General features: G+C 54.6%; 1 protein-coding gene across 1 annotated transcript in view; it reads left to right on the top strand.

Moving 5' to 3' along the window:
• The window catches only part of ATP7B (ATPase copper transporting beta), a 33594-nt gene that overhangs the window by 16370 nt on the left and 718 nt on the right, over positions 1-16506 (top strand). Inside the window, 11 exon segments of the mRNA NM_001025267.1 lie at positions 4912-5039; positions 5134-5288; positions 5502-5636; positions 8876-9070; positions 10040-10222; positions 11283-11451; positions 12689-12832; positions 13974-14116; positions 15438-15641; positions 15735-15852; positions 16291-16393. Of these exon segments, the coding sequence (NP_001020438.1) occupies positions 4912-5039; positions 5134-5288; positions 5502-5636; positions 8876-9070; positions 10040-10222; positions 11283-11451; positions 12689-12832; positions 13974-14116; positions 15438-15641; positions 15735-15852; positions 16291-16393 (1677 nt within the window).

Genomic DNA, 16506 nt, shown 5'->3' on the forward strand with positions numbered 1-16506 from the left:
GGAGGTGGGGCTTCCACTGGCCAAAGAATGCAAATGGGAGAAGTGTTTTTTCTTCTCCCTAAGGTTGGCAGATATTAAAAATGATAATGATTATTATCGCTATTGCTGGAACTTTTATAGCATTTACTGTCTGCCAGACACTATTTAGCCTCTTCGTGTTAAATCCAATTGAAAACAAACTTTAGGAGGAAAGGACTGTTATTAGCCATATTCTGCAGATCAGGAAACTGATTATCAAAAAAGCTAAGCAACTGGCGCGAGGTCATGCAGGTGTTGAAAGGGATACGACCCAGGCTCCTGGTTCCGGGGTCTGTGCTCATGACCCTTCCACATTCTGACTTGGAAGGTGTATTTAGCAATAGGGACGTTTGCACAAATTAAGACTTACACACTCCCTTATAAATTAATGACATGAGGGTTTCTGAGATCCAGAAATGTCCAGACTGGGACCAAAGCCATGGTTTCCTCGCTGCCTTTCATTTCAAAGTGCTTCTGAGAGTACTGGCCACAGCCACAGGGGCTGCTCTGTCGATTCAAGTAGGAGGAGACGTGCATCTTTGCCGGAAGGCAGAGCTGCTGGAAATGCCCAAGGACAATGGGGCTACCCCAGTCACAGCTCAGTTCTTTTCCAAAGAGGGCGATTAGTGTTTGGCTGTGGACATACTATGGGCCCCACTACCACCATCATCACGTGGTGGCACCATTCTCTGAGCGAGGGCCCAGAATACCAGGGTTCATTCTGGCCTTGCCGCGGGCAGGCCGTGTGCTCGGAGCGCGTCAGTTGAGGCCTGCGAGGCACAGTTGCTGTCTGCCCGACCGGGTGATGGTTCCCATCCTCCCTTCCTGGACCGTGTGCTCCAGGCTGTGGGCGGTGACAGGCCCGTGGCCACACTCTGCTCTCCCAGAGCCAGGGCCATACACCACCCTGCCGAGGAGCTTGACCTTCTGTAACGGGAGGTGTGCTGGGGCCTGGCCGTCGGGCTTCTGCTAGTGTAGGCTGGCCTGTGGCGCCTTTGGAGGGCCAACAGAGTGTCTCACCTCAGCTGTCTCCGTTCACTGAGACTTGGGCCTGTCCCTCCCTCTGTCCCTCTGCCAGGAACACCTGTCCTTTCTTTCTATCCCAAGTCTTGGGCAATGGGGCATCTGTGACCAGCCTGGCGCTGGTTACCTCTGGTTGCCCCCATCCACTGCCCCTTCCTGTTGCCACCGCTCTGTCCCCTGCGGCATTGCAATGGGGTCTGCATTGGCCACCTGCTTCCAGCCTGGTCTCTTTCTAAATATTTTCCCACGTTCAAGCCAGTGATCTCTTGGAAGCACAGATAGGATCATATTCCTCTGTAGCTGGAAACCCTGCAGCAATTCCCAGCTGTCCTCAGGATGAAGTCTGTGTCCCCAGTGTGCATGTGAGTCTCGCCATCTGCCCCAGCCTGCCTCTCGGACTCAGCCCTCGTGCTGCCATCATCCCGCTGTCTTGTCCTGGCCACACCCCACTGGCAGCTCCCAGGGGAGCCTCTCCAGTCTGCCCCGTACCTTTCTTCTTCCCCTTTGCCTGGCTGCCTGTCCTTGAGGGCTCCGCTTGGGGGCCCCGTCCTCTGGAAGCCTTTGCTCTGCCTGCCTGGGGACACCCAGGTGGCAGGTGCTCAGATTACCAGTTGAATGACTGAAATGACCATGAAACGTTAAAGACGTCACCGTGTTTGTGCTTGACATTCACGGGCTGTGTGAGCTGGTCCCCAGTCTCCTGCATTGAAGTCTTCTGTGGTTGTGGGGAAAACAATTACAGATTTCACCTAGGCTAGTGGCTGTTCTCTTCTCAGCTTTATCTTTCTCCTTTGTGTTAGCTGAGGAGGGAGGGGAGGCAGGAGACGGGTGTGGTGGATAGGCCACTGGCAGCAGCTCTTGAAGCAGAAGCGCTAGGAAGGGCACAGTGTGTCCCCACAACAGGGCGTTTTGGGGAGATACAGGCTTCAGGTTTTTTTATTTTGAAGATTTTATTTGTTTATTCATGAGAGACACAGAGAGAGAGACACAGGCCGAGGGAGAAGCAGGCTCCCTGCGGGGACCCAATGTGGGACTTGATCCCGGTACCCAGGGTCACTGAGCCCAAGGCAGCCGCTCAGCCACTGAGCCTCCTGGGCGCCCCATACAAGCTTCTGAAGAAGAAATGCTGGGAATTCCCCAGAGGGAGCCACCTCCACCCCCATAAAGCTCTGTTTACCTTAAGTTAAGCTGCCTAGACTCAGAAAAATATGGTCCATCCGATCAAAGGGGAAATTCAAAGTTAGATTAGTCAGGGAGTAGCACCACAAAGGTTTTCTCAGAAAGGCACCCATGTCCAATGGGGTCCCCTTCAGTCGCATGGAAGTGAGCCTCTAACCCAGCAGCTGAGTTACAGCGGGGAGGAGGTTCTGCCCTTAGTCCCACCGCAAGTGACCAGGCGCCCCCCTGGCACGGCCTGTCTTGCCAAGTGAGGACCTGGGCTGACAGGCACCGTCTCCGGGTCATGGACACGGGCCTCGGAGGTGCCGGGCCTGGGCGTCTCCACCCCCGAGCCCTTTAAGGAGCAGCAGCAGGCAGCAGAGACTCCTGCTCCTGCCCTCGTGCCGCCTGCCTAGCCCCAGCACAGTCCCTGGTGTCCGCCCCCCGGACCCGAGACTTCAGGGCACCACGCCTTTTCCTTTTAAAGGCTCTCCCTTTCCTACCCTGTTCGTTGTGTCGTGGCCACTGCGCTCGTGGCGCCTGAGCTGTGAGCCTCCGAGAGGAAGGTGCCACTTTGTCCTGCTGGAACTCCAGCCCCGCGCCGCACGGCTGCACAGAGGCCCGGCAGGTGGCAGCAGTACGAGCCATGACCCTGGCTGAGCACTCACTGCGAGGCAGCGCTGTGCTGAGTGCCGAACACGCATCATCTCAGTTAACCCTGGAACAGGATCATCGTAGGAAGGATTTGGCCGGGATGGCACCACTGCCTGGGAGTCACCAGTGCCCTGAACAGGACTCCGCTCCTGGGGCAGGGCCGTGTCCGCTCTGCTCTTGCTGTGGCCCCGTCCCTGGGTACACCGTGGCACACGTGGCACCAAGCCTGTCACCCTACGCATAGCTGCAGCCGTGTGCTCACAGCCATACAGCATGGGGTGCGGAGCTGGACTGTGGGTGCGGACGGCTCTTGAATCCTCATTTTACAGAAGATGCTTCTGCACGATTTTTAAAAAAATTTTTGATGTAAATATGTCTGCACATTTGATTCCCAGTTTTTTGTTTGTCTTTTAAGATATTTTTTAAAAGATTTTATGTATTTGTCTGAGAGAAAGCAAGAGGCAGAGAGCTCTCAGAGGCAGAGGGAGAGGGAGAAGCGGACTCGTGAGCAGGGAGCCCCGGGAGGGGCTGGATCCCAGGACCCCGAGGTCACGACCTGAGCCGAAGGCAGACGCTCCGCCGACTGAGCCCCCAGGCGCCCCATTGGTTGCCAAGTTTTAGAGACTTATACCAAGTGACATGTAAGGAAATGGGCATGTAGGTCCAGTCTTGCTCCTTTCTAAGAAATCTGCAGGTTTTTGCCCAAATGGAGTGCATATTGCTTACCTCATATACTTTGGAAGATTCAGTGAGAAAAACAAATGTAAAGCTGTGCACAGCATGCACTCTGTAAACGTTTCCCTCAGCACCTCGGTAGGCAGCTTACTGGAAGTCCTTGTGCTGTTTGAATGTCGTCTCTAGAATGAAGGGAGCGTGCGGGGTAGCCCGTGCTGGCTTCTCTGCCCTGTGATACACAGGTGACCCTTGGACAGCGGTGGGGGTGGGGGCACTCACCCGGCAGAGTCGGAATCCAGGTGCACCTGCAACCCCCAAAACCTAACGGCTGGTAAGCTGCTGTTGGCTGGAAGCCGTGCCGCTGACATAAACAGCTGAATGACACCTATTTTGTGTGTCCGTAGATACTGTAATCTTAGAATACAGTAAGCCAGAGAAAATCAGAAGGAAGAGACAACGTATTTAGGGCACTGTATTTATTTCTGGCAAACCGGCCTGTACGGAACCCGCATGGTCAAAGCCATGTCATTCAAAGGCCGGGGGTACTGCGTGCGGCGGCGGCCATGGCCCTGTGGCGGTCCCCTGGTGACCTTTGTGGGCTGTGCCACCAGCCCGCCCTTCTCCTCAGCCCCACCGTGCATCCGTCTGTCCCGGGCCGAGCCCCTGGCACCCAGAGCACACACACTGCGGCCCGCACGTCCCATCTGGCCCACAGCCTCCCATGCAGCCCCTCTGGTCCCCACTCAGCACCCTGGGGAAGCACCTGGGCTGCTGCCTCCTGGCCTCATGTGCTCACCCTGCCCAGCTGGCCAGCTGCTGGCTCCACCAGCCCCTGAGTCACCTTTCCCCCACGCAGCCAACCCCAACCCTTTGGGCCTCTTGCCAGCATCCCCCCCGACCCCCCAGTTTTTCTTTTTAAACCTTCTTTTTGGTTTTCTTTTCTCTGCAAGTGTGACCTAGCCCTGTATCCTGGCCCCTCTTGACATCCAGGTCTCAGTTCATCTTCCAGGCAATCCCTCTCCCCCGACCCCCAAAGAAGCCCTTTAGTACGTTATTTGCATCACAACATTTAATACCTGGGACTGTCTTGTGTGTCACCTGTTGCTTCTGCAGAAGCAGCGTTCGTTCCCGAGGCCGGGGACTCGCTGTCGTCCTCACCGCTGCAGTCTCAGGGCCCAGTGTGGCGCCTGCCCTCTAGTAGCCGTACACTAAACACTGACTCAACCTGAACGTGAACAGATGAGCCGGGTACCGCTGCCCAGTGTGAAGTGCAGAGCGTGTCACCAGTCCCACACTTCGTCTAGAGCCCAGCTGGGTGGCCGACCAAGAGGGTCGAGCTGCAGTTTGCGGCCGTGTGTGTAACTCAAGTGGTATTTGTTGCAGAGAGGAGCAGGTACCCATGGAGCTGGTGCAGCGGGGCGATGTCATCAAGGTGGTCCCCGGGGGAAAGTTCCCAGTGGATGGGAAAGTCCTGGAGGGCAATACGATGGCGGACGAGTCCCTCATCACAGGTGAGGCGGCGTGTGTCGCATTCCTTCCGGGGGGGTATCACGGCATCGCCGGGTCCCTGAGCGCTGACAGCTGAGGTCTCGTCCCCACCTCCAGGAGAAGCCATGCCCGTCACGAAGAAACCCGGGAGCACAGTGATCGCCGGATCCATGAATGCACATGGCTCTGTGCTCGTTACCGCCACCCACGTGGGCAACGATACCACGTTGGCTCAGATCGTGAAGTTGGTAGAAGAGGCTCAGATGTCAAAGGTACTGAAGAAATTTAAAAGTCATTATGACTGGCTTCCTCATTTTAGAAGTTATTCCAAGAGTTTCATAGAATTAGGCCGATTTTGCCGAGTAGAGAGTGACTAGTCAGCGTGGTTAACAAGGGGGCTCAACCCCAGGGCTCGCCCATGCCTGTGCTGGCGTATTTCCTAGCGGATTGTAATTTCCCATGGTCTTGGTGTTTTATTTCCATAGGCACCCATTCAGCAACTGGCTGACCGGTTTAGTGGATATTTTGTCCCATTTATCATCATCATTTCAACGTTGACGTTGGTGGTATGGATTATAATCGGTTTTATCGATTTTGGTGTTGTTCAGAAATACTTTCCTGTAAGTTGAATGCTTTGGGCATTATGGTTGCTGTGTTTTAAATAATCTCTTGCCATTAATCCTATTCTGTCATATCTTAGATTCACTGGGCCTTAATTACCTATTACAGTTATTTGCTTGCTTCACTTATTGGCAGCAAAATCGTAGCCAGGATAGGACCATCAGTCACTCTATTTCTGCAAGTTTTTAATTAAAGATGCCCTTTGCTTCTAGTTAGATGATTTCATAGACACCAGTTAGCTCTCGGTTGTAATGCCTAAAACATTTACATTATGTGATTTTGGCCATTTCTGGGATTGTGAAACACACATCATAGGTCACTTCACAATTTTGATGGCGTGATAATATCATTTAACAGATTTTAAGAAAAATATGTTTTTTGCTCACTGTGTCTGTCAATAGCATCTTCCACCTTGTGGCTTCCCAAACAAGGCTAATAGCTTCTTAATAATTAAATATTTATTAAACATACAAGAGACAATGGAATAGACTTTCTTGAATTAAAAAGTAGATGATGAATACTATCTTACCAAATACAGTTTTATCAAACTTCCAAAAAAAGTGGAAAATACAAAAAAAAAAAAAAAATCCTTTTTTGGTTGAGAAGTAAGAACTATACACAGCAGTGATTCTCAATTGGGAGTAATTTTGTTGCCCCCAGAGACATTTGGCAATGTCTGGGGACGTTGTTGCTTGTCTTGACTGGGGAGAAAATGGTACTGACACCTAGTGGGTAGAGACCGGGAGGCTGTCCTGCCAGACATCCTACGAGGCAGAGAACAGCCCCCCTCAACAAAGAATCAGTCGTGCTGAGCTTGAGAAACCATGATGTACATCAACAGGGAATGGCCCACTTGGAGTCACATTTGATAACTGCACAATGAGGGAAACAGTGTTTTATCTTCTGGTTTAGAGTAGCTCCTACTTAGCCAAACCTAATGCATATTTTACCTTAGAGCCGTAGAATAAGAAATTAAATATGAAATGGAGGTTTTTTTTCTTTAAAAAGTCTACCCATAATTAAAAGCATATTTAAATCGTGGGGCGCATGTCATTTACTAAGATGTCATTTTTCTCAAATTTCTTATCTTAAAATGAAAAATGTCCAAGTTAAACTCTTTCTGACATCTAAGGAGACCTCGGTGCTTTTAAGGGTAACCTATGACTGACCATATTCCTAGAATTTGCCAGTGGCTATTACGCCACCTGACCCCTCAGATTTCTGCTTTTGTGGGAGAGCTACCCATTGGCATGTGGCTGTGGGAAACGTCATTCCTAAACAAGTTGGAATGTGTGGCTTTCTGCTGTTCCCTGCCTTTCCATCTTACTTTGGCTTCTTTTGTTTTTATCCGCAATATCAGGGAGGACGCTGGCAAATGAGGTACTGCATGTTCCTTTAAGATATTATGACCCTGCTGTCTAAATGTCATTTGTAGGGAGAGGTTCATGTCAGCCTCTAGAAGTCCACCCAGTCCCATCAGAATGACCCGGGTTATTCTGATGAGAATTGCTGGGTTGTTTTTTTTTTTTTAATTGCATCATTTTTATCTCTGGAAATTGCATTATGTCTTAAACACAATGTCCCTCTATCTAAATCCAACTGTTTCTAATGGAGATGAAATGGCCCTTTACTAATACACCGTATTTTAGAATTGTGCCTTTCAAAACCAAGGAATAAAGTATAGATGGAAACTAAAGAGAAAACATACTGTGATTAAAGGGAATATAGTGTCTCCTGACTGTGCTCCAGAGACACCCGCCATTTTGTAAAGTAAACCAAGATAAACCAAGATGTCAGAAGGCAAATAGTAATACCCGTATGTTTCACCAGGTAACTGGAAAGGAGACCCATATTTTGTTTGTTTGGGGTTTACAATGAAACAATGGAGAAAAAATAGAAGAAAATGAAGATGGCTCCAAATCCCATCCCTAGGGATCCCTGGGTGGCGCAGCGGTTTGGCGCCTGCCTTTGGCCCAGGGCGTGATCCTAGAGACCCGGGATCGAATCCCACATCAGGCTCCCAGTGCATGGAGCCTGCTTCTCCCTCTGCCTGTGTCTCTGCCTCTCTCTCTCTGTGACTATCATAAATAAATAAAAAAAAATTAAAAAAAAAAAAAAAAAAAAAAAACAAATCCCATCCCTAGGAGTAACGATATCTTACACTTTGGTTAACATCTTTCCAGTGATGTTGAAAGGCTAGATAGAGATATGGTCAGATAATTTTGCACTGACCCAGTCACAACACCGGCCATTTTGTACTTGCTTTTTTTATTTAGCAGCATTGCTGGTATCTTTCCGTGTCAATAAGTATAGGTATGCATCATCATTTCAACAATTGCATGATATTTCATTATGCACATCATACCCAGAATCTTTTTTTTTTAAGATTTTATTTATTTATTCATAGAGATGCAGGGAGAGAGAGAGAGGCAGAGACACAAGCAGGCTCCATGCAGAGAGCCTGACGTGGGACTCGATCCAGGGTCTCCAGATCACGCCCTGGGCTACAGGCAGCGCTAAACCGCTGCGCCACCAGGGCTGCCCTCATACCCAGAATCTAAGTAACCAGATCCCTATGGTCGTCTCTAGGGTTTTTTTTGAGAAAAAAAAAAAAACCCTCTGTGAATACATATCTTTGTATCTTTTGCCACTTATATGGTTATCACCTTAGGGTAGATTCCTTGGAGACTTATCATTTTTTAAAGTTTTCATAATAATAATAATAACATGTAATATTGATAATGTAATAGTTAAAATTTCTTAGATGCTTCTCCCATCCAGGTATTGTACAATGTATATTTATATGTATATTAGTTCATTTACTCCTTATAACAACCAGTTGGGCATTATTGGTATTATTGTCTCCATTTGGAATGTAAAGGAGCTGACACGGGAAAGTTAAATTAGTGTCAGGGCCAGGACATGGATGCACATGGTCCACTTCTGGAGTCTGTGCTCCCTCATCTAGCGGGGAGTTTTATATGACTCTCTCCTCCCCTTGTGCCTCTCTCAGAGGAAAGCCTATAGTATCAAGTTGCAAAACTGGTATGGAGACCAGTAAGTGACCTGTGTGAACTGATGACACGGAAGCAGAGTGGACCACCTCATGTTTCCCAAACCCCAGCTCCTTGTGCATCTCAGATCCCGCTGTCTGCACTGAAATGTTCTGATGTGATCAGAAGTCTGTGTGATTCCTCATGTAACCCTCAGCCTGCCTTCTTCTCTTCCCTCCGTGCAGACCCCCAACAAGCATATCTCCGAGGCGGAGGTGATCATCCGGTTTGCGTTCCAGACGTCCATCACGGTGCTGTGCATCGCCTGCCCCTGCTCCCTGGGCTTGGCCACGCCCACGGCAGTCATGGTGGGCACCGGGGTGGCCGCCCAGAATGGCATTCTCATCAAAGGAGGCAAGCCTCTGGAGATGGCCCACAAGGTTGGCCTTGCGCTCCTGGCTGTGATGACTCTGTAGCTGTTACTCTGTGATTTTTTTTTCTTTTTATTTGAAACTTGAGAGTTTAAGGGAAAGTAGTATGTGCTTAAATTCCGTATTAGGAGAAAGACCTGGACGTGGCTTGAAAGCAGCTCTGTTAATAAGACCGGAGGCCGGGAGGAGTGATAATAGCTACCGGGTCCGCGTAATCCCATTAGCAGCTCCGAGGTGGATGCTTATTACTCCCATTTTGCAGATGAGGCAGCTGGGCGGCAGCTGGGGCAGTAGGTGGGGCGCTCGCCTGCAGGCCCCGCTAGCCTCACGCCCAGGTGGTCAGGCCCAGCGCAAGGCGGGAGCGTCCACGCACTCAGCAGGGCACTGATGTCCCGATGTCCAGGCCGCGAGCCATCAGCAGCAGGGCTTATGGAGACCCTGGCCCAACACGCCATCCCCGCTCCCGAGCCTCCGTTTATTTAGGTGGTGTTTGTCGAGCCCCCACTTGGTGCGGGTCCTGTGCCAGGGCCTGGCAATGGCTGTGGGCCTCGGCCGCCGGGAGCTCCCCAGGAGCGGGGGCAGATGTGCGAGACGGGGCGGGAAGCCCTGCATCCCGGGGTGGCAGGGGGGAAGCCGTGCCGCCCTCACAGCTCCCCGGGATTCGGCCCCAAAACTTTGTCACCATCATACCCCCAGCACCAGGCTGGCGCTGGGCACACTGGGCGCCCTCGGCAGTTACCGGGATGAACTCTGAGGGGCCGGAAAGTCTCCTGAGGGAGAGAGACTGACAGGAGACCGAGTTTCAGGGGGCCCGGGGTGTGCGTCAGGGAGGAGCTGGGGGGGGGCGGGGGCTTCGCCTCCGCAGGGCAGAGGATCGTGTTGGCTGAGTGGTGAGGGGTGCTGCCACCCGTGGGAGTTGCCGGCCGTCGCGTGGGCTCCTACAGTCCCTGCCGTCTGTGTTTGTGGTCGTTTTCGCAGATAAAGACCGTGATGTTTGACAAAACTGGCACCATTACCCACGGGGTCCCCAAAGTCATGAGGGTCCTCCTGCTGGTGGATGTGGCCACGCTGCCCCTCAGGAAGGTCCTCGCCGTGGTGGGGACCGCGGAGGCCAGCAGCGAGCACCCCCTGGGCGTGGCCGTCACCAAGTACTGTAAAGAGGTAGGTGGACCTGGGCAGGCCCCCCCAGGCTCCCCGCCCGCAGCCCCCTCCCCCTGCCGCCAGAACCTGGGCCCGCAGGCCCCTGTGCACCAGTTGGAGGTGCAGCTCGTCCTACCTCCAGATCATCACAAAAGTGCTTGAGTGTTAGCGGTTACGGAGCGCGGACGGGTGTCTGTGCTTGGGACCGGAACTGCTAGCCTGTGGCCCGGGAGCTGAGTGGTGGGACAGACGGAGAGTCGGTCCCCTGTAAGCACTCCGCACAGAGGGGACACAGAAGTGACCGGGGCTGGGGCGTGGCCAGGAGAGAGCCCCTTAGCCGGGGCGGTGAATGGAGATGAACCAGGTGAGCTAAGTGCCCCGTCGTGGCTCTTGGCGGCTAACGGGGATGTGTTCATCCTTTGACCTGCAGACAGAAGGTCCCGTTTAGTTTTCTGTTTTCAGTGTAAATGTAGAAGCAGCAGGATGCGCCAGACGCTGCCCTGAAAAATGTTCAACGGTTGGGGCAAATACGACCGTCAGTAAATGTAGAGAGGTGGTGTGGATGCTTTGGGGAGAAGCTGACAAGGAATCTTCCAGAAATCTCCCTCGGTGTTTTATGAGGGGTCATTCAGGTCACCCCCCTCCCTGATGTTTCAGGACACTGTGCCGTCGGCCCCTCCTCTGCTATGTGGCCAACCCAAGTGGGGCAGCTCCTCTGGTCCTCCTGCTACCGCCCTGGTCCCCCCAGGCCTGGGAGGTGGGCAGTGACCTCTTGAGAGCCTCCGAGCAGCTTTGCTACTGTTGACCTGCCCCATCCTTCTGACGAAATTATTTGCAACGTAAAAACAACCTCGTTCCTCTCCTGGCTCCCCCACCTCCCTTCATTTGTGGCATTGCTGTGAGCTGCCCTTGGCCTTTCTGGTCTGCACCTTGTCCAGTGTCGTGAGGCACCAGGTCAATAACAGTAACGTGTGCGATGCCTTCCGAGTCTGTCTCTGACCCCCACCCCCCCTCCACGTTCCTCTTGGCTCCTGGCAGGTCTGTCCTGCCTCCTGTCACCTCCCCTCTCCCCGCCTCACAGGAACTGGGAACGGAGACCTTGGGATACTGCACGGACTTCCAGGCAGTGCCAGGCTGCGGAATTGGCTGCAAAGTCAGTAGTGTGGAGGGCATCCTGGCCCCTGGCGAGCGCCAGCGGAGCAAACAGGCCGCTCCCCCGGGCACGGTTGGCGGCGTTCCCGAGGAAACAGGTATCCCCGGCCCTGGTCTGTGTGTGTGGCCTGCCAGGGTTTGGGCCCGGCTGCACTAGGTGGCAGCACACTGCAGGGTCCCCCGCTGCGGACCAGGGAGCCTCACGGCCGGGTGCTGCGAGCCCACCTCCCCTGGGAAAGCCCGTACTTTCTCTGCTGCTGTGTTCTCTGATACATCTGAATTTCTTTAAAAGATTTTATTTATCCATGAGATGAGACACACAGAGAGAGAGGCAGAGGGAGAAGCAGGCTCTCTGCAGGGAGCCCGATGCAGGACTCCATCCTGGGACCTGGGGTCACGACCTGACTTAGCTGAAGGCAAACGCTCACCCCTTGAGCCCCCAGGCGCCCCAGATACATCTGTGTCTTCGCACCAGTGACAGGAGTGTATGTCACTGAGATTCCGGGTACCGCTCCTCTGACCTATCATCTTGAGCCTCCTCTTTCTGATCCCAAGTTAGTCTTGCTTCTCCTAGAGTGCAGAGGCCCCGGCAGGGATTCTGCTTTGCTCCTCCCACCTCCTCCTCCTGTGGACCTCCAGAGGGAGGGCTGGCAGCGGGGAAGGCAGGTGGGGATGGCCCGCCCAATGCCTTCGGGTGTCGGCCTGCTGCCTCACCAGCAGTGTGGGAGTATGGAGACCCTCCCAGACCAAGAAACCCGCGTCTCATGTTTTCTCTGAAGTGTGTCAGTCTCTTGTTAGACGCCATCCGTGCCACCTTCTAGCGATTCAGAGCCCGGGGTGAGCCTTCCGTGAGGCTGCCAGGTGGTCTGTGCGGGGACACCTGGGTTAGTGGCACACAGAGTTAGAAGGTGACGGGGACAGACTCCCTGGCCTTTCAGCAGGTACAGCTTGTCACGTTCCGTGGAGGTAGGCTCGCTATTTGCAGGTGCATCCTGGGCCATCTACCCTCAGCTATACTTGCTGCTTCTAATCTCTGCAGGAAAACAGTCAAGCAGATATTTGCCTCTTAAAGGCAAATAATGATACAACCTGATATTTAATATGTTTACGAGGTTTTCACACACACTGCGTGGACCTTTCAGCACCCGGGTTGGACCCACACCCCCATGTTCCACACGTCTCCCTGGTCCTTTGGGGGGTTCTGGGAGGGGCTGGCTGGTACAGTGTCTCAACAGTGAAATGGACGTTTTGCTGTTGAAAGGCTTCCATGGTGTTTAGTGCCCTCCCACAGTGGGACTGGACGATTGGGGATTAATCACACACTGTTCTGAACAGATGAGACGCCCCAGACCTTCTCCGTGCTGATTGGGAACCGTGAATGGATGAGGCGCAACGGCCTGACCATATCCAGCGACATCAGTGACGCGATGGCGGACCATGAGATGAAAGGCCAGACGGCCATCCTGGTGGCCATCGACGGTAGCGCTTCACTCTCCGCTCTCAGCAGCAGACTCCTGGGGATATCTGGCAAACACAGACCTTCTCCTTCTCCCCCCCATAAGTCTTCCTGTCTGTTAACGTAGCTTCTGCATCCAGAGGCTGCCTGGCCAGTTTCCTGCTTCACTTGGTGTGGAGGGTCTGAGCCCGCCTGGTCCCTCCTTGCCCCAGAGTGAGGGGCACCGGCCTCCCCGCTCTTGGGACTCTGGCCTGCCTTTGCCTCGGCGTCCGCCTCCATCCAAGCCAGGTTCAGTCACCCCCCTGCTCCATCCCTGGACGCCCAGCAGCAGCTCCCTGTCAGACTCAGCTACGGGTCCCTCCGGGGGGCTCCTTGCGATCACGTGTCTGGCGCTCAGGTTCCATCTAGGCCTTTATGCCTCAGACGACTGGAATCTCCCTCTGTCGATGGTAGCCTCTGCTTATGGAGGCAAAAAAGTAACAAACAACAAGCATTATTTTTAACGCTTCAACCAAATAGGCCCTCTTCCAGGCTTTCCTCCTGCTTGCACCACCATGTCCTTTCCGAAGTCCTCCCAGAGCTGCAGCCCCCTCAGCTGCTCAGATCAGGACCAGCCCAGCTGAAGGAGCCAGGCCTCAGGCCTCAGGCCTCAGAACCCACCTGCCTCAGCATCTGGAGATTCGCTCCAAAAAGCCCCAAACCAAGGAAGTTGTACAGAAATGCTTCCTGTAGGAAGAGAAGAGGAAGGGCTGATTTTCCGTTAGACGTTCATCACTGTGAAGTGGCACTCATTGTATCCATCCTGTTCCTTGTATCTTAATAGCTAACGTGTATCAGGTTGTGAGCCAGGCACTCTGTGAACTAGTAGATGCTCCTTGCAGAAAACTGGGGAAATTCTAAGCGATAAAGAGGAAAATGAAATGACTCCTTACCTGACCCCTCAGACCGCCACTGTTAACAGTTCGTGTTCCTTCCAGACGTTTGTCTGGAAATGTGGGTAATTTTTCAAAAACAGAATCAAGACCACTTCATACGATGTAACTTGGTGTTTTGTTTTGCACATGTGGCATCACATTCTGGAAACTGTCCGGTAGCACAGCCCCCTCTGCTCCTTGGGCTGCCCGCTGCTCCCACCAAGGGCTTACCTGAGGGCATCTCCTGCAGGTGTGCTGTGCGGGATGATCGCCATCGCCGACGCCGTCAAGCAGGAGGCAGCCCTGGCTGTGCACACGCTCAAGAGCATGGGTGTGGACGTGGTCCTGATCACAGGGGACAACCGCAAGACGGCCAGAGCCATTGCCACCCAGGTGTGTGCCGGGGAGCAGGGGCTGGGGCTCTTCCTTCTTTAAAACGGCCTCTAAGCTCCCTGGAGCAGCTCAAGGAAAGGCTGCAAGTGCTGCTGCACCCGCGCCCTGGCCTTCCCTGGCGAGCGCTTCTCTCCATGCTGCAGCGAGCTGGGCAGCAGCCCACGGAGCCCCTGTGCTGCAGGGCAAAGCTACATCCCGGGGCCTGGACGTTGGAGCTTGGGGCAAGCAGCTGCCCTGGAGAAAGCGATTCCACCCTCCCCGTTTCTGTCTTTCCAGGGGGGCAGGGGGGAGCCATGATGGGGATGATTCGTCGGCTCGGCTCCCACGGGTGCCGCCCACAACTGGCTGGTCCCGGGCGGGCCTCCAGCTCCCTCGCCTCTGAGCGCCCTGTGGGGCACCCGCCTGGCCGCGGCCCCGGTGCACTGTCCTGGAAACGACTCGCCCTCCCCATGGAGGCGAACCATGTGCTCTTAAAACCGAACTGCTGCTTACAAGGGAAGCAGCGGTGCCTCTCCACGTGGCCTTCATGGCCTTCCTTGCTGAGGGTGGACTGTCGAGTGCCGCCCCCCTTTCTGGTTAGGGTGGTTACCGTTGAACAAACACTTAAGAAGCACCGCCCACGTGCCAGGCTCCAGAGAGGAGCCGGGGGCGCCTGCCCTCCCTCCGGCAGCTCGCTGTCCTGGGGGGACGTGGGCCAGTGACCAGGGCTGAACCGAGTGCTCACCTCTGCGACAGAAAAGTGCCCGGGACACAGCCTGGCAGGGGCTGGAGCCGCCTTCCCAGGGGAGGAAATGCTGGAGTCAGGAGCATTCAGATGACAGGGAGAGGGCTGGAGAAAGGGGTGCTGACGTCTCCAGGACGCAGCAGAGCACAGCAGCCGTGGGCCGGATGGGCAGCCTCCAAATAATGGAGCACATGGGCAGGCACAGTGGGCCACAGGCAGGAGGCTGGAGACGAGCAGAGACCCGGTCCCGGGGGGCCTTGGAGCGTGGAGGCCATCCCAAGAGGACTGGGCTGCCTGGTCTGTAGGCAGGAGAGTAACGGGACCAGGTGGCCTCTATTCTGGAAGGATCGCGGGTGGGCATAGACAGAAGAGCTGGGAGGTGGGCAGGGAGACGCACCCCGGGCCCAAGCCACCATGGAAGGGGGTGAGGTGGGGGGTCTGGGGTCCAGGGCTTGGTGACTGACTCGCCCACTGGGCTTGGGAGGCCGGAGGGAGGGGGCAGGACGACGGCCAGGCTTCTGCTACTGTTGGCCACCCTCTGCCAACACCAGGTGTTGTCACCTATGTGTGCTTGACGCTGCTCCCCTTTTCTTCTAGGTTGGCATCAACAAGGTCTTTGCAGAGGTGCTCCCGTCTCACAAGGTAGCCAAGGTCCAGGAACTCCAGAACGAAGGGAAGAAAGTTGCCATGGTGGGAGACGGGGTTAATGACTCCCCAGCCCTGGCCCGGGCCGACGTGGGCATTGCCATCGGGACAGGCACAGATGTTGCCATCGAGGCTGCTGACGTCGTCCTCATCAGAGTGAGCTCGGCTGTGTCTCCTCGCGCCCTGTTGCCCAGGTTCTGGGGGCGGTGAGGGCCGGGGACAGGGTTCCTGACTGTGCTCCTCCGACAGAACGATCTGCTGGACGTGGTGGCCAGCATTCACCTCTCCAAGAGGACCGTGTGGAGGATACGCCTCAACCTGGTGCTGGCACTGATCTATAACCTGGTCGGGATACCCATTGCGGCAGGTAGGGGTCTCACCTGTTTTGACCCCTGAGGCTTCTCTCCGCCTGCTGGGCTCCTGCCTGTTGGCTGGCTGGCTGGATAGAAGCTTTACAAAGAGTTGAGTTTGTTATGTTCTCCGCTTCTTAAGTCTAAAGATAAGTGAAAGCTGCAGAGAGGGTGCCTGCCATTCACTGTGCCCTTGCAGCTCCCCCTAAAACCTGTGATGCCACCTGTGCACTGTGGACTGTCCCAGGAAGGCCAGAGTTGGGGGAGACCCAAGTCCCCTCGACAGCACCCCCTGCCTGGCTCCGAGGCCGCCTGCCCCAGAGGTGGGTGGGCATGTGGTCATGATATGGCAGCGGGGGTTCTGAGCACTCCCACGATGGGGAACGTCATGGTAGCAGCCCAGAGTGAGGCCCCCTCCTCTGGGCTGTGGTGTGAGTGTTCCCACTCTTGGCCAGGGGTCTTCATGCCCATCGGCGTCGTGCTGCAGCCGTGGATGGGCTCGGCGGCTATGGCAGCCTCCTCTGTGTCTGTGGTGCTCTCATCGCTGCAGCTCAAGTGGTGAGTCCCTTGAGGCGGCTGCGTGCTCGCCAGGCCCTCTTCCCCCACACAGCCCCTCCCTGCCCTCTGCGCCCCCGGGCTGGTGCTGGGTGGGTGCTGTGCGCAGCTTCCAG

The sequence above is a fragment of the Canis lupus genome, chromosome 22 (assembly GCF_011100685.1).
Source record: "Canis lupus familiaris isolate Mischka breed German Shepherd chromosome 22, alternate assembly UU_Cfam_GSD_1.0, whole genome shotgun sequence".
Taxonomy (NCBI): Eukaryota; Metazoa; Chordata; class Mammalia; order Carnivora; family Canidae; genus Canis; species Canis lupus.